The 17,853-nt window shown below is 37.3% G+C and overlaps 1 protein-coding gene across 1 annotated transcript; it reads right to left on the bottom strand.

The window, feature by feature from the left end:
• Positions 1 to 1,164: 1,164 nt before the first annotated feature.
• On the bottom strand, positions 1,165 to 3,807 carry LOC149394112 (adenosylhomocysteinase). Its single transcript, XM_089616366.1, has 2 exons — positions 2,984 to 3,807; positions 1,165 to 2,265 (listed from the first exon to the last, which is right to left on the bottom strand). Exons 1-2 carry the CDS (start codon positions 3,692 to 3,694, stop codon positions 1,519 to 1,521), a joined length of 1,458 nt encoding a protein of 485 aa, XP_089472492.1. The 5' UTR covers positions 3,695 to 3,807; the 3' UTR covers positions 1,165 to 1,518.
• Positions 3,808 to 17,853: the final 14,046 nt, after the last annotated feature.

The raw sequence follows: 17,853 nt of genomic DNA, 5'->3' as shown, positions 1-17,853 counted from the left end.
CGTTGAACAAACATGTTCTCCGAAATCCAGAAACAAAAAGAGAGGAGAGAAGACGACGACGAGCAGGATGAACGAAAACCCTAAAACAAAAAGAGAAGAGAGAAGACGACGACGACGATGAACGAAAGAAGCTTACTTTTAGACAACGACGAGGTGGCCGGAGAGCTGAGCTTCACTTCAGAGACACGCAGCTCATGGAGGAAGTTCTAACGTACTTCACACGCAGAGAAAAAAGAGAGGAGAGAGAGAGCTGTGAATGGCACAATAAGCAAGACGTACGAGAATTCTTAATGAGCAAGTTTTGGTTTGAGGATTGAATGAACATAATTACAAATTAAAAGGCAAACCGGGTATCAAAATATTATCTCTCCTCAAAACACTAATAAAAGTGTCCAAAAACAAACTACTCTATATTTTGTTCCAAATCATTAAAATGAGTAGTAGAACCGGTCATTTCTCATAGTTCATTCCCAGCTGGACTTGTGCTTGAATACTTTCAGGGTTTGCCTCGGCCTCATAGTGGTTGGCCTTCAAGCCTAATACTTTCCTCGACTCAAAAGACATTACATTGTAACAGTGAAAGTGGTATTTAGTTGCTGGTTTGCCCCGATCTTGACGCCTTGCTCAAGATGAGCTAGGACTAAGTCTAGGGACAACTGGGATGAGAGGTCATTGGTGGTCTCAACCTATTTTTTTCTCCCCCGTGTCCGAGTTCTGTGAACATGTCAACGTCCTCTATCTGGTAGATTGTTGCGACAGTGTGTCGAGGTCTATTTCATCCCCGTGACATGTCATCGCACAACTGAGCACACTGTAGGTTTCCCTTCATGAATCCGACATCGAAAATCTCAGGCAATCACCGAGTCTGCTCTACATCGAGTCATACAACGTCCCGTTGAATAGGAGTTTTTTATACAAATTACGGTAATCTCAGGCTGTTACTCGACACGGCTTGCCCAGAAGTACATAATAATCCAATAGCATTTTCATGTCCTACTCCAAATAAAATACCGATAAAGAAATCCTAAAATATAAAGAAAACTTCCAAGATAATAATATGAATTCCCTGCAAGACTCGCACAAGCAACCAGAAACAGAAGCAGCATTCAAGTTCATCACGGGTAGCCAAAGTTAGAACTGCCACTGCAAAACAATGGCTAAAACTGACTGGCAAAACACATCCTGAAAATTTCTCATATAACATTTTTTTTTTTTTTGGTAGTATGCCGTTACACAGACTAAAATCTTAAGAGCTCGCAAAATTTGCAGCAACATAACCACGACAACACAACACAGCAGAGACACACACACACACTCACTCGGCCCATCATCATCCATCGGTTATTGAAAAAACTTAAAACTGATACGCAAAATCATTACAACCAAACCCCGATCCGAAATCCAACGAAAACAACTTTCACAAAACACAAACATTCAATGCAACTTCTAAGACAGAAAGAAAGAAAAAAATAATAGCGCTGAGCGAGCCAATAGCGAATCTCTTGGGGTCCCATCTTCCTAGTACCTGTAGTTCGGGGGCTTGTAGGGTCCCTCGACGGGGACGCTGATGTAGTCGGCCTGGTCCTTGGAGAGCTTGGTGAGCTTGGCTCCGAGCTTCCCGAGATGGAGCGCCGCGACCTTCTCGTCCAAGTGCTTGGGCAACACGTAGACCTTCTTCTCGTACCTCCCCGAGGCACGCTCGTTCCAGAGCTCGAGCTGAGCGATCACCTGGTTCGTGAACGAGCACGACATCACGAAACTCGGGTGCCCCGTGGCGCAGCCCAAGTTCATGAGCCTCCCTTCGGCCAAGACGATGATCCCGGTCCCGGTCTCGGGGAAGACCCACCTGTCGGTCTGAGGCTTGATCGTGACCCTCTTCACGCCCGGGTAGGTCTCGAGTCCCAGCATGTCGATCTCGTTGTCGAAGTGTCCGATGTTGCACACGATCGCGTTGTTCTTCATCTTCCTCATGTCCTTGAGCATGATGATGTCTTTGTTTCCGGTGGTGGTGACGAAGATGTCGGCCTCGGAGACGACGTCGTCGAGGGTCAGGACTTGGTATCCTTCCATGGTGGCTTGGAGAGCGCAGATCGGATCGATCTCGGTCACGATCACCCGCGAGCCGGCTTGCTTCAGAGCCGCCGCGCAGCCCTTTCCGACGTCTCCGTATCCGCACACCACCGACACTTTTCCGGCGATCATCACGTCCGTCGCTCTCATGAGACCGTCGGGCAGAGAGTGTCGGCATCCGTACAGGTTGTCGAACTACACACAATAATTTACCCAAACAAGAATTCGTAAATTCCAGTTCCTAGAGACTGGCTATGCTTACAATAACTAAACAAATCAAGAAAACTTTCGGTTAAACAAACCAATGAAAAACCAACTAATTGATGGAGAACACATTAGAAGAATTTTACACTTTTTTTTTTGTTAAATATCAAACAAGAATTCATAAACTCCATTCCCTAGAGACTAGCTATGTTTACAATAACGAAACAAATCAAGAAAACTTTTGATTAAACAGACAGACAAACAAAAAATGACTACGTTTTATACTATACTATATATAATAGATAGATAGTCAAACCACAATTTCATAATTTCTTTATAAAATATTTTTTTCTATTTTAACACAAACACATGTCTAAAAATTGTACAATTTTGTTTTTTAATTACCGAAAAAGAATTTATAAATTCAGTTCTTAGACTAGCTATACGTTCACAACGACTAACCAAATCAAGAATAAAAATCGCAGACTAGAAACTAAATAATCTTTTAAAATAAAATATTTGGCAGATCTTCTCAAAACAATAATTTTACAATTTTTTTTAAAACAAAAAATTTTATTATAATAAATCCGGTTCCTATACTACCTATATTTACAAGAACGAAACAAATCAAGAAAAGAAATGATAAAACAAACAAATAGAAAAAAAGCAGATCTGAAGATTAGAAACTCAGATCTGGTTCATTTCTGACCTTGCTCTTGGTGACGGAGTCGTTGACGTTAATGGCGGGGAAGAGAAGAGTTCCGGCGAGCTCCATCTGGTAGAGCCTCTTGACACCGGTGGTAGTCTCCTCCGAGACTCCGACGAGGCGTTGCTTCATCTTCCTGTACCTGTGCGGGTCGGTGGCGAGTCCGTCGCGAATAATGGTGAGAACGATGTGAAACTCAGGGTTGTCGGTGGAGCTCGGATCCGGCAGGACTCCGGTGGCCTCGAAGACCTCCTCGGCCTTGACTCCCTCGTGGATGAGCAGCGTGGCGTCGCCTCCGTCGTCGACGATCAGATCCGGTCCGCCGCCGGGACCCCAGTCCAAAGCCCTCTCCGTGCACCACCAGTACTCCTGGAGAGTCTCTCCCTTCCAGGCGAACACGGCGGCGGAGTCTCGGGCGATCGCCGCGGCGGCGTGGTCCTGAGTCGAGAAGATGTTGCAGGAGCACCAGCGGACCTCGGCGCCGAGGGCGGTGAGGGTCTCGATGAGCACGGCGGTCTGGATCGTCATGTGCAGAGATCCGGTGATTCTGGCTCCTTTGAACGGCTGAGATGGACCGAACTCTGTACGGCAAGAGATGAGTCCGGGCATTTCGACCTCGGCGAGCTCGATCTCCAGCCTCCCGAAGTCGGCCTGAGACATGTCCTTCACCTTGTATTCACGCCCCGACGAGGTCTTCTCCACTGAAAGAGACATTATCGCTGTTAGATCTGAGATTAGGAAGAATTGGATTTTCTTTCTCTCTTTCTCTTAAACACTATTGTACAAGAGAGCGAGAAGAAGAAGCGCGAGGTTTTGAGGTGGATATGACCCTCTATAAATAGGTTTTAGGGCTTTAATCGACGGTCCAGATTTGTTCTTGGCTTTTTGGTATGCGAGATCTGATTTTTATGATCTACGTTGTAATTTTGTATCTGGTAATGGTTGGTGGAGAGAGAGAGCCAATTTCGCTGTGCAAGAATTTGTATTGTTGCGGTGCGGGGTTAAATAATTTATTTCAGTAATTATTTTTTGTAATTACTATTTAAGTATGGGATTTGGGACATGGTTTGCAAAATGTAAGGAAATATAGATTTAAAAATAGGGATGCTGGAATATGCTATCACATGCAACAAAGTAGCGACTTAACGTAGCGATGAATATTTAAAAAAAAAATGATTTAGAATAATGATTTTGTGGTATTTGAGGGTTGGTTGGTGGATCTGGTAAAAGTAAAACAAGTAGGAATGGAAAATTTTGAGTCATGAGAGATAGCGGGGGTCGCGGATTATGAAGCGGGACCCATCTTTGGCTAATAATTATTATTATTATTTACTGACTCTTTTTGTTTTTGTCAGCTCTAAATTAAGTATCCACCAGTACGATTAGCAACAAGAATACTAATCCAATTTTCCAAAAAAACAAGAATACTAATCAATTTTAGGCAGTCGTCGGTCAATTCTTTTTTTTTTCAAACAAATATCAATTGCAACAGTAACGAAAATCCAAGTAAAATGTTGTTGTCTAATTGTGTTATTTCATCAAAAAAAAAATTGTGTTATTTCGCCAAAATTAACGTAATAGTTGTTTGGAGATGTATAGTCAGTAAGACAGCTTTATACTAACTGTTTCAAATGTAATTTGAAGGTTATGTTTATCCGGTGTTCAATTATTTTACATGAATATGGTGTTTAGACTAATTAAGAGTTTATATTCCAAGTTCTACCACTATAGTAATTGTTACACTAAATTAATAATACGAGTTTGTTTAACTATTTTTTTTCTTTTCCATAATAATATGCTTTTTTAGTTCTCTTTTATTAGTATAATATATATGTCATTATTATATTTATGTAGAGTTATTTCAATCTTTTTTATTTTATTGTATATTATATTTATCATTATTATATATATAAAGTTATTTCAGTCTTTTTTATTTAGTTATATTAAAGTTATATACTCAAGCTATTGTATTTTCTGTATCATTATTAAGATTTTTTTCTTTTTCTCTTTCTCTGAGTCTCTAAATCTTCACTGTTAACTAATTTTTATATATCTTTTTACTTGAACTGTGTTTCTTCTCCGAAAACTTCATATTAATTTGTGTTCATTGTTTTTCTTTCATTAATTTGGCCCGGAAAGAAAGGGTATAGGAAAGACAGGAGAGAGATTTTAAAAGAATAGACTTATTTATTGTCTTTTTATTTATTTATTTTCATTACTTTGATAATACTAGAATATGCATATAAACTTGGCATACAACTTGTTCTGTTTTCTAAAAGGTGATAAATTAAAATAAAATTGTTCAATATGAGTAAAAAAATAAAAATATCTTGCGTGTGTGTGTGTGTGTTTTAAGTACAATTACTCTATTTCCCAAACACTAATGCGTTTATTTTAAGTTAATTATGTTACACTAAAATTAAAATATTAGCTGTGTGGAGATGTATAGTCAGTGTGATAATTTTATACTAATTGTTCAAATTTAATTTGAAGGTCATTTTTATACGTTTTTAAATTATTTTTTACTTGAATATTGTGTTTTGAAATAAAACTAGAGTTTGTAGTACAAGTGCTAGCTAGAGTAATTATGACAAAAAAAATGATAATATGAGTTTTTTTTTATGTCGTCATTATCGCGAGTGAAAAATACCACTTCAAGAGAAGAAAAAAAAATGACAAGAGCGCGATCAAGATCAAAGTCCAATCACAAAGACGAAATTCCCGACACCAAGACCTCGAGATATCATGTTAAGGAGCCCACGTTGGAGCCTCGTCCATCTCGATCGAGCCCACGCCCGTGCCTTGGCTAGCCCAGCTACTTAGCGAAATTAGACCCTTGCCCAACCAGCCCGCCGAGCCGAGGCCCTTCGCCCAGCTGCCCAACGAGCCTATAACCTCGCCCAACCTTGACCAACTTGCCTCTTCGCCAAATGCATCTCCAAAGTCTTCGCAAGGATTTCAAAACTCTATAAATACCACGTCTACTCAAAAAGAAATGTTTGTTCTTCACAAAGGCAAATATCTGCTAAACTTCATTCTTTCACTCCTCACTTCCTCTCTCTATCCCCTAATGAGATGAGACCCACGTCACATTTAGCTCCGGGACTAATGTTGAGCGTCGAATCGCACGTTGAGGATAATCCCTATGTGCCCTCTTAGCTCCTAACTCATTTAAGTGACCGAGATTGGAAAATTAATTTTTTCAATGAAGAGAATATCAAGACGACAACTACCACCACCACATCGCCGTCTAATATTTTTAATAAAGATTCAAGTATGATGTCATCCAAAAAGAATGGAGAATGCGCTAAAAGGAAAATACAAGTCTTATGACTTGAAATTGCATAACCTTCTCAATAGGATTGTATGTATGAGCTATTGAAATTGCATAACCTTCTCACTAGGATTATATTTATGAGTTATTTTTACGTTTTTACGTATTTTCCACCCAATCATGTTGGAATTTCATATGTCAAATCTTTGGTGGGAAGATATCGGGTTGTTTGCCGATCCTAAGCTCTTTAGCTTCCACTATGAGATTTTGCTTGATCAATAGGTTTTAGATTTGAGAAGGTAGTCTTTCTTTTAGAGCTTGAAAGCTATTTTTTAGGTGATTGCTGCCAGGCCCGGCTTGACCTCAAGGGAGGTCAAGCAATTGCTTTAGGCCCCCACTAAATAAAAGTCTAAATCATGTAAAAAAAAAAAGGCCTAAATATAACATATTTTAGGCCTAAAATATATATTTTTTAGGTTCAAATATACTAAATAATCTAAATAAACATTAAAAAAGGTATATAAAAATTAATTTGCTTTAGGCCTCACAACTTTTAAAACCGGGCCTGATTGCTGCATTGACGCTTATTTTTATCGTTGTCGTATGATTAAGGGTTTACTCATTTTTTAAATATTGAAAAGCATCACTAAATCACGAGTAAGTCTATTTTATACTAACCAATTTTTTGTTGTGCTCTAGTCTTGTAGAATTCATTTTTCTCTGTATTTTGAGTGAGTTGAATTAATGGAGCTTCTCTATGCAAACAAAATATCCACCCTTTTGTTATCTTAGATTTTATTGACAATAGATAATTCCACACCACCTCCTGTGTGGAGGACGTGGGTTTAATCCCCACTGCAGCAAAGCTGCCTTAAAAAAAAAAACAATAGATAATTGTTAAACGTTTTTTTTTTTTTTTTTGCTCGAATCGGTGCATGTAATGTACTTGTCATTTGTCGACGCTAGTCATTAAACCGCGGTATTTAAAGCAAGGTGTTGCAAATTCGCTGATATTGAGGCCCACATCTAAATTAGCACTTTGTGCGGTTGTGATCATATTTAAAGATGGAGTAAGATCTCCATCACCGTTCATTCAGATCTCAAAAATCTGTCTGAAAACAAAATACTTTGATTCAAAAAATAGAGATCTCAAAAAATATCATAAATGAGATTTGGAAAAAAAAATGAAAAAAATAAAAGCCGTCGGTGGGGGGATTGGAGAAAATAAAAACAAAACGCAAATTAAATAGAAGGAAAAGAAGCGGACAATAACGTGGTCCACTGTAATCACAGATGAGGAGAGCACCACCGGAATGTTACCATGTGCATGGTGGGGTCAATTAGTTTAGTTGTAAATTTTATTTTTATGTAATTGAAATTAATATTGATTTTTTTTTTTTTTTTTTTTTTTTGAAAGTCACGGAATTTCCATTAAAATTGGGCAAAAACCCATCAAAACATGAGAAAAACACCTTAGTACATGGAACACCTCAAACCTAAGTCGAAGTGAAACTAACACTAAGTTCCGGTAATCGCACGTTTTGTGCATGCTTCCGACAAGTGGAAGAACAACGAGCACAATAATTGAGCCCACAAAGGGCTCTTTCAACAAAACCAAAATTGGTTGATGGAAAGATCCACTCAACCTCGGTTTGCTGACCACGAAGAAGATGCATCTCCAACCTGTATAGATCAAAACCTAACAGGAAATCCACAACGGGATAGTGGACAACGGCTAATCCGTGTCCAAGATAAACCAAGTCAAACAAAACGCAACATGGGCTAACTAGCCTAAAAACATAAAGCATAACTAAATAAAAACACAAAAAAACAAGAGGCACAACACAACCAAACCGGCAGATCCGACCATTTCTGCCCCCGAAAAACTCCACCCTTCCCCAGCGTCCGATGTTGACGATCACCCCACCCTTCCCCAGCGCTGTCAACAGCTCTTCGTCCGCCACGTGGCGCGTCTCCTCCGTGAGGCTGCAGCTGCAAAGCAGCGCGTCGGAGTTCGCCGCCAGCTCTCTGGCGCTGGAGAAGAACCGGTACGACGGAAAAACATGGCTTAGGAGTCCTCGAATAGCAGGAGATCTCGCACCCGAACGCCTCGAGTCTCCTCGCCACGGCTGACCCGAACGCCTCGAGTCTCCTCGAGCCCATGATCCCGAATCGCTTGCCTCGCAGCTTGGGATCTGCGTCGACGGAGGTGGCGTAGATTCCGAGCAAGGTTGTGGATCCGTCGAGTCAGGAGAGCGAGTCTGAACCGTTCGTCGCCGTCGAGAGAGACGACGGAGAAACGGAGGGCGTTGCCGAAGAAGCCAAGCGGAAGCGACCGCGAAGCCCTGGCTTCGATGCAGACAGAGACCGACTTCTCGACACCTATGCGAGAGCAGAAGATCTGGCGTCTGCATCGGTGGCGGATCTGGCGGATCTGGCGTCGACGGTGGTAGCGGATCTGGCGTCGACGGTAGTGGTGGATCTGGCGTGGCGTCTGGATCGGCGGAGGAGGGGGGAGCTGAGCCGAGGCCGAGCTGAACCGGGGCCGAGCCGAGCTGAAACGAGGCCGTGCTGGCACACCTTGCGAGCAACCGTCCGACCTCCCAGGCCGGAGCCCAGGAGGCGGCGGCGGCTGACGAAACTAGGGTTTTCTGTTCTCTTTTCTTGAGAGAGAGGCGCTTCTTTTTTTAGAGAGAGAGATCTGCTGTTATTTAGCTAAGTTGATTTTTTTTTTTTTTTTTTTTTTTTTTTTTTTTTTTTTTTTTTTTTAAGTAGTTGTTAATGCCGCTATATCTCACTACTTCCTTATGCCCATACTATTGTTTCATAATATTTTACATTCTATTGTAATAAGATTCTACATTTATTTAATTTTTGAATATAAGATTCCACATTCCTAAGTAGCATATACAATTACGTATTGGTTGAAACTTGAAAGTGGCATCTAACCAAACGATTCGCTTACAAAGAATATGTTTATAAGTGTGGGTTATATAATGGAATTTTTTTTTAATATTGGTTTGGAAGTGTCATCTGCATTATTAAGAAAAAGATTGCTGCATCTACATAAATTGATAAAGAATTATGAGTTACTTCCACGTCCAAAGTTATAATATATATAGTTGTCTATAAACACCAGAGAACGTTGATCGGTATTGACATTTGCAATAGATACACATCGAGAAAGAAAACATGCAAGTATACATACTATATTTTCAATAAATAATTTATTTACAGAAAATTTTGTCTTAATTGTGACTATAACTCATATAAAAAACGTTATAATCTAAAATTTTATGGTATAATATGATTCGAAACATATTATAAATATTTAAATAAGAAAGTAACTCGTGAGAAAAAAAAAATGTGGAAATATAAACTATTTGAGAAGCTCGTGATTACTTAATATTTTTACATTTTGTTTGGTTTGAGAAACATGTCCGCATACCACTTCCATTCAGGAAAATCTGTCAAAACCTCATTTTCAACTTCCGATAGGAAATAAGAGGTCCAAATTACACCATCGTAAAAAAAAAAAAAAAAAAAGCAAATTTTTCTTATAGAGTTTGAGCTATAATATTACAATCACGGGGTGGAATCTCAAAATGAAAAAAAAAACTCAAGACTAAGTAAGAGAATATCAGAGATAACAATGCCTACTTCGTTCGTTGGCTTAGTCTTATTTTTTACAAGATTTACCACATTTTCAAGATCCGATTGAACCAAATCTTCATGTAGTCGTCTCACCTAGCTGCCTTCAAACCATGCAAAATAGCCATAGCCTCCATCACCTCGGGACCGAAAGAAGGAACAATGTAAGCTGCTTGTAATGCAAAATCTAACTGAAGATTTGGTTAACTTATCGACCAACTAATGAGGTCAATCGGGGTACCTAATGCATTGTTGTGGATCATATTGTTTCGATGATTCTACACACTTCACATCATCACAATAAATCGTTCGAAATCTATCTTCAATGAAATGCCACACAATCCTATCCGCCTCAACCATAGAAGAGTCGAGAATCATCAAAATGTAATTTATTTTGTCCTCATAAGATACGTTCTTAAGGAGAACATCAATCTAATCACTACTCAGAAGCTTAAGATCCAACACCTTCATATATTTTCGGGAACAAAGTCAATAATCTACATGGATATCGTACGAATTTCGTGAATACTATTATAATAATTTATTTTTCTTGCATTAGGTGGAGTCATGAAGGTGGAGTAGTCTCTACAACTAATAAAGAAACAATATCCGTATGTGACATATGTGTATGTCCTTTCAATGAAAGGAAATTCCCTATTTACTAAAAGGTACAAAAGAGCTTCACGAAATCTTCTAAAAGCCTAAAAATTTATTGTTCTTATCTTTTGAATAGAGCAATGGTGAGTCGTGGGTGGAGATACATTTTTGGTGAAAATTGACTTGATAATTTAAGCAAAGAACACATTATTTTATAGCGAAAGAATATAAATAAAAAAAAAGGTTTTTTTTTTATTTATAAAAATGGAAATATATACATAATTTTTAAGATTTATCTGCACTTTAAATCTTCAATTTCATGTTTTATCACACATGCTCTAACAAATATCTTTTTGAGCAAAGATCTAACACTTTTCTCTTACTGAATTATGACCTTTTTTTTAGGTCAAAGAAGAAGAGAAACCACATAAGCTAAGATTCATGTGATAAGGCACACCTATAGAGTATAGAGAAAGAATTGTATTAGAAATTTGGTTTATATATTGAAAATTTTAAAACTTAGTCTTGTAAACACATTCCAACAAATTTCTCTTTATTAATTAACAAAAGATTGCATGTGTTGGATTTAGAATTTATGTTTAGTCAGCCGTGTGTTTAAACTTTACAGCTCAGAAATTGGGGTTAGTGAATTTCGGCATATGTGTTTGTGTGTTGTGAGGGAGGAAGCCGTCCACATCCACCGGAGTTGGCAATTGTGAAATCACGTATTTACCCTCATTACCAAACCCATCACCAACCCACTTTGGTATTTAGCTTGAAAATCACAAGTATTTAGAAAGAAAAAAAAACAATTAAAGTCTAAACTAGATTAGAAAAAAGTACACTCGTAGCTATCACCCACCAACTCTTTTATTTTATAAAAATGAAAATATATAAATATAGTACCACCAACTCCAAAAAGTGACATAGTGAGGACACCATTCCTTCACCAAATACTAAAATAATAATATTAATCTTTTTTTTTTGTTGGCTAGCATAAAAATCTTTGTTTCAATTGGTTGTTGTTGGGACGTGTGAGTGAGTGCATGTCTCCTTTCTTTTGCATAAATGGTAGGATAATGTGCGCTTAGATCCCTATCTATTTCCCTTAAATAAAGACAATAATAATAACCATGACCGTAATTAGCAAATAGGAATTGATGATAAAAGAAACGTGAAAAATACAAACGTAAGAGTGTTGGACAATAGAGTACCAACGGGTTAGTATTGATAGATTTGGTATCTCTTAATCTTTATATCGACGCAATTTCATTCATTATGAATTCACGAAGTAGAATAATTTTTATTTTTTCCTTTTAGATAAAAATCCAGTCTCAATCTCTTGCAATCACATAAAGTTAAGCCTCACGTACCTAACATCCTTAGAATGAAACCAACATTGCAATGTCAAAGTTTACTTGCATGGAGTGAAATGGCTGGTCAAAAGCTTGCAACCTTGAAAAGTATAATTCATGATAGGTATTTTAGTTTTATTTCTTGCTAGATAGGAATCCATAATCATTTTCTACGAAAGATTTTCCCGGAGACCTAACTTTTAGCAACAATTAAGGAATAAACTAATGACTAAAATGTCGATTACATAGTCGGCTCCATTTTATAAACAAATAATTGGCTGCGTATCCATCTTAAACACTAACAATTTGGTTTTAGCCAACATTTCGTTAATTTCCTATAAATAGTCATATTTCTTACGTGTCAGCTTATTAATTGAATTAGATTTACACATTTGCCCTTATTTAATTCGGCAGATTTTTTTAATTAGGCAGTTTTTTTTTTCAAATTTCGAATCAAATAATGAAACCGAATAGAGAAGTTTTCAAATTTGAAATTTGAATTTTCCAGCAGATTTTGAAAGTTTCAGCGCATTTATTGTTATATATTTGGAAGTTTTCAGCGTTGACTTTAGTTAATTAGTTTCTATTTTCGTGGCAATTCATTATGGATAAAATCTGTAAATATATTCTTCATTTATTGATATTATTTTGTCTTCCATTTATTGATATTATTTTGTCTTCCAAAATATTTCCAATTTTTTTTTCAGTTTATATACACGAATATACTGTAAATAAACTTTGTTTTTACAATGAATATACTGTAAATATGCTTTTTATTTACACGGATATACTGTAAATATGTTTTGTTTTTACACGGATATACTGTAAATATGCTTTGTATTTACACGTACACGAATATACACCTTCCGAACAAAATCGAATCACCCTATTTTGTACAACAAAATAACCATTGAAACTCATCTTCCTCGTCACGCAAATCACCGACCCATCTTCCTTTGGCGTCGGAGCCTTCTCGCAGGCTTTTGCAATCCCGACCATGTAACAACCTCGAATCACGGTGGCTAGACTTTTGCTCGACGAGAACCCAGGACCGGCGTCAGATCCCGATCCTCCTTCGCTCCGACTTCGGTGATGCCTCATTAACAGTTTTTTTTAAATCAGTTCAAAAACAAACAGTTTTTCAGAAAATCCCGAGCAAAAATGGTAGAATCGCCATTTTAGGAAAAAAAATTGGAACAAAAACTTGGGAAAATACCTTGAATTTGTTCTCTGTAAATTTCCGTCGTCTTCTTCTTTCGATAACTGCAGAAATTTGCGCGCCTGGGGTTCTTATTTTCTTGAATATTCATCGGAGCTGGCGATTGAACTTCGGGATTATTCTTCTTCGTCGTGTGTTTTGGGGCAGAGAAATGAGCGATTTTTTTTTCTTTTTTTTTTCAGCGGTGAGATTGTGAGAGAGAGGTTGCGTGTTATCTCATTAAAGTCTTTTAATTTTCTTCCCTTGAATAGCGGGAGCAGTTACTGACTAAATATTTGTCATTATTAATTAATATCTAGTTATTATCCGTATATTTGTTTTAAATTTTTTTATTTTCGGTATGTAATTAAATGGTCGGGAACAGTTGATGTCATTTTGGTATTTTGTTATACTATAAATAAATGGGTGTGGCTATTAACCGGAAATTAACCAAATGATGGCCAAATCCAAAATCGCTTTTGCTGGGTGACTATATAGCTATATAACCCTTTTATAAAAACATCATAAAGAAACTAGTGAGATTGTCATATGAAAATTATAAAATATTGATTTTCATTTTTGGCTAAATTTGTCTAGTTTGCAATAGAAATTATGTATAACTAAGAAATTTACATAAATTTACATCAATCCATTATTTATAGCAATACAAAATAAGTAACTTGACGTATGGATCCTTCAATATATTGTAGAAAAACTGTCTCAACTATCACGATTTAATAAGTCTTTTTTTAATTTTTCACCAAAAGTTTAATTTAGTAAAAGAATGTTAGTAAGCTACTTGTACAAATACAATTTTACCCTCAATATTTTGTTAACAATTGACATTTATTATTGACATAGATGTCAACAATTGACATATATTATTGACATTTGTGAGTTTTGAGTTTTTTGTTTGTTGACATAAGTGTCAACAATCGACATCTATTGTTGACATCTATGTCAACAATTGACATAAAATGTTGAAGGTAAAATTGTATTTATCCAAGTAGTTTAGTAGTATTTTTTGTCAAATTAAGTTTTTGGTGAAAAATTTGAAAAAACTTATCAAATAATAATAATTGAAGCAATTTCTTTTTATATTGTATTAGGTTATAAACATAAGAGCAGTACATATAAAATATAAGAACAAACGGTATTACCAATGCCCATGTACAAAAGTATTGAAGGGACCATATGAATTGAGATGTAGTTGAGAGATACACCCTAATAGTAGAAAGCATTAATAGCTCTGAACTTGAGTTGTGAAATGGACTTCCGACTTACGTGTCATTAAGTAAAAAACAAACAAACGAAGCATAGAATTTGTAAGACTCTCTCTCTCTGCCTCCCGAAAAGTTTTTCTTCTGAAAACCCTAAGTTTTCCTTGCCGCCGCCCCTCTGGATTTCGGACGCCGTCACTGTCACGGCTCTGGTCCGGGGGGGAGGGCGATTCCTCACGGGAGTTGGCGTTGCTATCGTGTATCTCCACCTTTCTGGTTTCTCAGCCCGCCGAGCTCACACGCCTCCACCGTTCTAGATCCGCCGGTGAGTCCTTACGCCGCCTCGTTTCTCGACCCCGGCTCTCGCCCCGCAAGATCAGCTTCTCGAACGACAGGGAAGGAAGCCACTCAACCCGAGACCCGGCGAGGTTCAGGCTCCGGATCCGAGTCGTCTTCTCGAAAAAACCGTCAGGGAATCTACTCAGGCGTGTCGCTCCGGAGACTTCTAGAACAGTCAACGAGTCGAGCTCAGCCATGGTGTCGATGTTCTCGAGCACGTCACCGCAGCCGCGAAGGACCAAGATCCGGAGCTTATCCGCTCCGGCGAGGAAGTCGAGATTCTTCAGCCTCGGATTCGTCACAACGAGCGTCTCGAGCGACTCCTTAACCTCCCGCCTGAAGAACGTATCGAGCACCTCTCGCCGGGTCTCGGGACGACCCTACCATCTCGTCGACGCTGCGCGGCGGCGGGCTCCTGCTCTGCGACCACTGACTACGTCGGGCTCACGGAAGCGGCGGCTCTTGGCGCCTGGCTGTTTCCACCGGCGTTGGTTCTCTCTCTCGGGTGGTCCTCGCCTTCTGAGGCTTCGTGGGGAGCCTGGATTGCGTGTGGTGGCATATCTGAGTTGGGTCTTTTTTGTGGATGGCTTCCTCGGTTTAAGCGTTTGTTTTTGTTATTTGCTTTTCCATTGTCTTGCTTATCCTTTCTTTGCTTGTAGGAAGTTAAATTGGTACTGTTGTGTTATGTTTTGCTTTGGAGTCGGGGTAGCCGCATCTCCTTTTCCCGTAGTGGATTTCCTGTTAGGTTTTGATCTATGCAGGTTGAAGAGCCATCTTGTTCGTGGCTATCGGACCGAGGTTGGTTGGATTTTTCCATCGCCAATCTTTGGGTTTTTGAACGAGCCTCTTGTGTGCTCTATTCGTGCTTGTAATCCTTCCTGTTGTCGGAAGTTTGCACATACGTGCTTTTACCGGAACTTAGTGTTAGATCCACTTCGACTTAGGTCTTGGTGATCCATGAGCTAAGGTGTCTTTATCCTGTATTTATGGATTTTTTACCCAATTTTAATGGAAAATCCGTTCTATTAAAAAAAAAAACTTGAGTTGTGAAATCTCGTGTCCACGCACTTACATTTTTGAGATCTTTAGTGTGAATGACGAGTTGCTATAGACAAACCGCTTTATCTTCACGTTTATTTGTTGTCGTGCTCATGTATTTGGTATCCTATTTGGGAATAGGATACTTCGACGAGACTGTTATGATTTTGCTATTTTGTGTTAATTTTGTTATAGTTCTACTCCAATAATATTGCACCATCTCTTACGTATCAAAAGATACATTCTATAAATATACCTTTATAATTAAGAAAATCATAACTAATTAATCCATTCCAAACGTTAAGTTTTCATTTTAGCCAACATTTTAGATTCTTTAAAAAAATAACCATAACGCTGATGTGACTTTTTTTACAACATATCAAAATATCAGTTTTGTCTTTCATTCAAGATTACACGTTTCTTTTATTTTCAAAAATGATTTTATTCGTTAATCACAAAATTTTGAATTTATTTTCATATTTACAGGAAATTATTTCACTTTTTTAAATTGATATTTGATACTTCAGATTACTCTCTCTATCTCTCCTTTCCAGATCTAAAAAATCGTTAACTTTTTTTATAAAAAAAAAACACTTGCATTTTTTTCAACAAAATTAAGTTAAAATTTAAGTTTATAATGGTATACATTTTATATCATATAATTTCTCAATACATTATAATAAGGGGAAAATGACACATATATACCTTGTGTTTTAGTGAAATGTCAACTTTAATCATTGGTTTTAAAAAATGTCGAGTTCATACCATCTGTTGAACTAAAATTACGAAATTATACCATGAAATATACAACAGTGACACAAATATTCTTTTTATTTAATTTTTATTGACTTTTCATTGACGTTGACTATAATATTTATATGTAAACATCAATTACCTTTATTCATTCGTGTCATATATGTAATTTATTTAAAAACTAAAAAATAAACAACAGTCTCTTAATCGTGAAGAACACAAAAAAATGTAAAGAGGTAAAAATCAACAATTGATAGTCATCAAAATCATAGATTCTAACAGAGAATCCAAAATTCAGAGTTGCAATTCGAACACGGAATCAAGTCATCATTTATTGAGAGATATGAATTTTATTATTTAATCTCAATTTAAGGTTATTTTTATTTCGAAATTGAGAATTTAGAAGTTAGGGTACTGGTTTTGATTTGATTAGGTTTTTCTTATATTAGAGTTAATATAAATGAAATGGAGATTTGTGACACTGTTATCAATTTCAAAGTATAATTTCATCATTTTAATTAAACAAATGGTGTGAACTCGACATTTTAAAAAACCAAATATTAAACTCGATATTTCACTAAAACACATGGTATATATGCGTTATTTTCACTTATAATAATACAAAGGATAAATTACAAGAATACCCCCTCAACTCTAGGCTCGGTAACAAACTTCCCCCTCAACTCGAAAAAACCACAAAATGTTATCTGAACTTTGGTTTTCTGCGAGTTTCACCCATTCTGTCAACTTTTATCAGTTACCATCCATAAAAAATGCACGTGAGACTTCGAATGAGGAAAATTATCATTATGCCCTTTCTCTCATCTTTGTTTTCATAGCATTTTTTTTCTTTTTAAATTTAATTTTTTATTTTTTATTTCTTCTTCTCTCTCTCTCTGGAAAACTTAAAAGCCATGGATCCTTGTCCGTTCGTCGGGATTCTCGTCAGAGACTTGGTCCTAAAATCCACTGAACCAAGGCACACTTCATCGTCATCCTCGTTTTTATCCTCAACATTATCTTCTTGTTTCAGCACCAACCGCGCTCAGATCTACAATACAAATAGCACTGCTTAAAAATCTTGTCATGCTCCAAGAGAAGTCCAAGCTGCGTGTGCAGACTCGCCGGCCGCAAGGTCATTGGAAAAGAGTCTGTGCCGTAGGATCTAAGGAGGTCGTGTTTAATGAGTGGTTAGATCTCAATGGCGTTTCTCCACAAGCATAAGAATCTGATTATAAATAATGCCCAGGATTGTATAATATGCAACAACATCAACCATAAACTTGAATAAATAAAAGCTAATCTGATTGTCTAATGCCCAGGATTTTATGATGTGCTACATCATCAAATGTGGTGAGTTTCAAAATAAAAAATAAAGAAAATCTTCATATTTGGATAAATCTATTAAACGGAGAGAGAGGTTTTTTTTTAAATATCTAAATACTATA

Source organism: Urtica dioica, chromosome 6 (genome assembly GCF_054948205.1).
Source record: "Urtica dioica subsp. dioica isolate 48M chromosome 6, U.dioica_male_clone48M_v1_H2, whole genome shotgun sequence".
In the NCBI taxonomy this organism is placed as follows: domain Eukaryota; kingdom Viridiplantae; phylum Streptophyta; class Magnoliopsida; order Rosales; family Urticaceae; genus Urtica; species Urtica dioica.
This window is presented reverse-complemented; position numbering and strand designations above follow the sequence as displayed.

Coding starts and splice junctions, on each gene's coding strand:
- LOC149394112 (XM_089616366.1), bottom strand. CDS start 3,694: ATGTCTCTTTCAGTGGAGAAGACCTCGTCGGGGCGTGAATACAAGGTG. Junction 2,266..2,983: donor ACTCCGTCACCAAGAGCAAG/GTCAGAAATGAA, acceptor TATTGTGTGTAG/TTCGACAACCTGTACGGATG.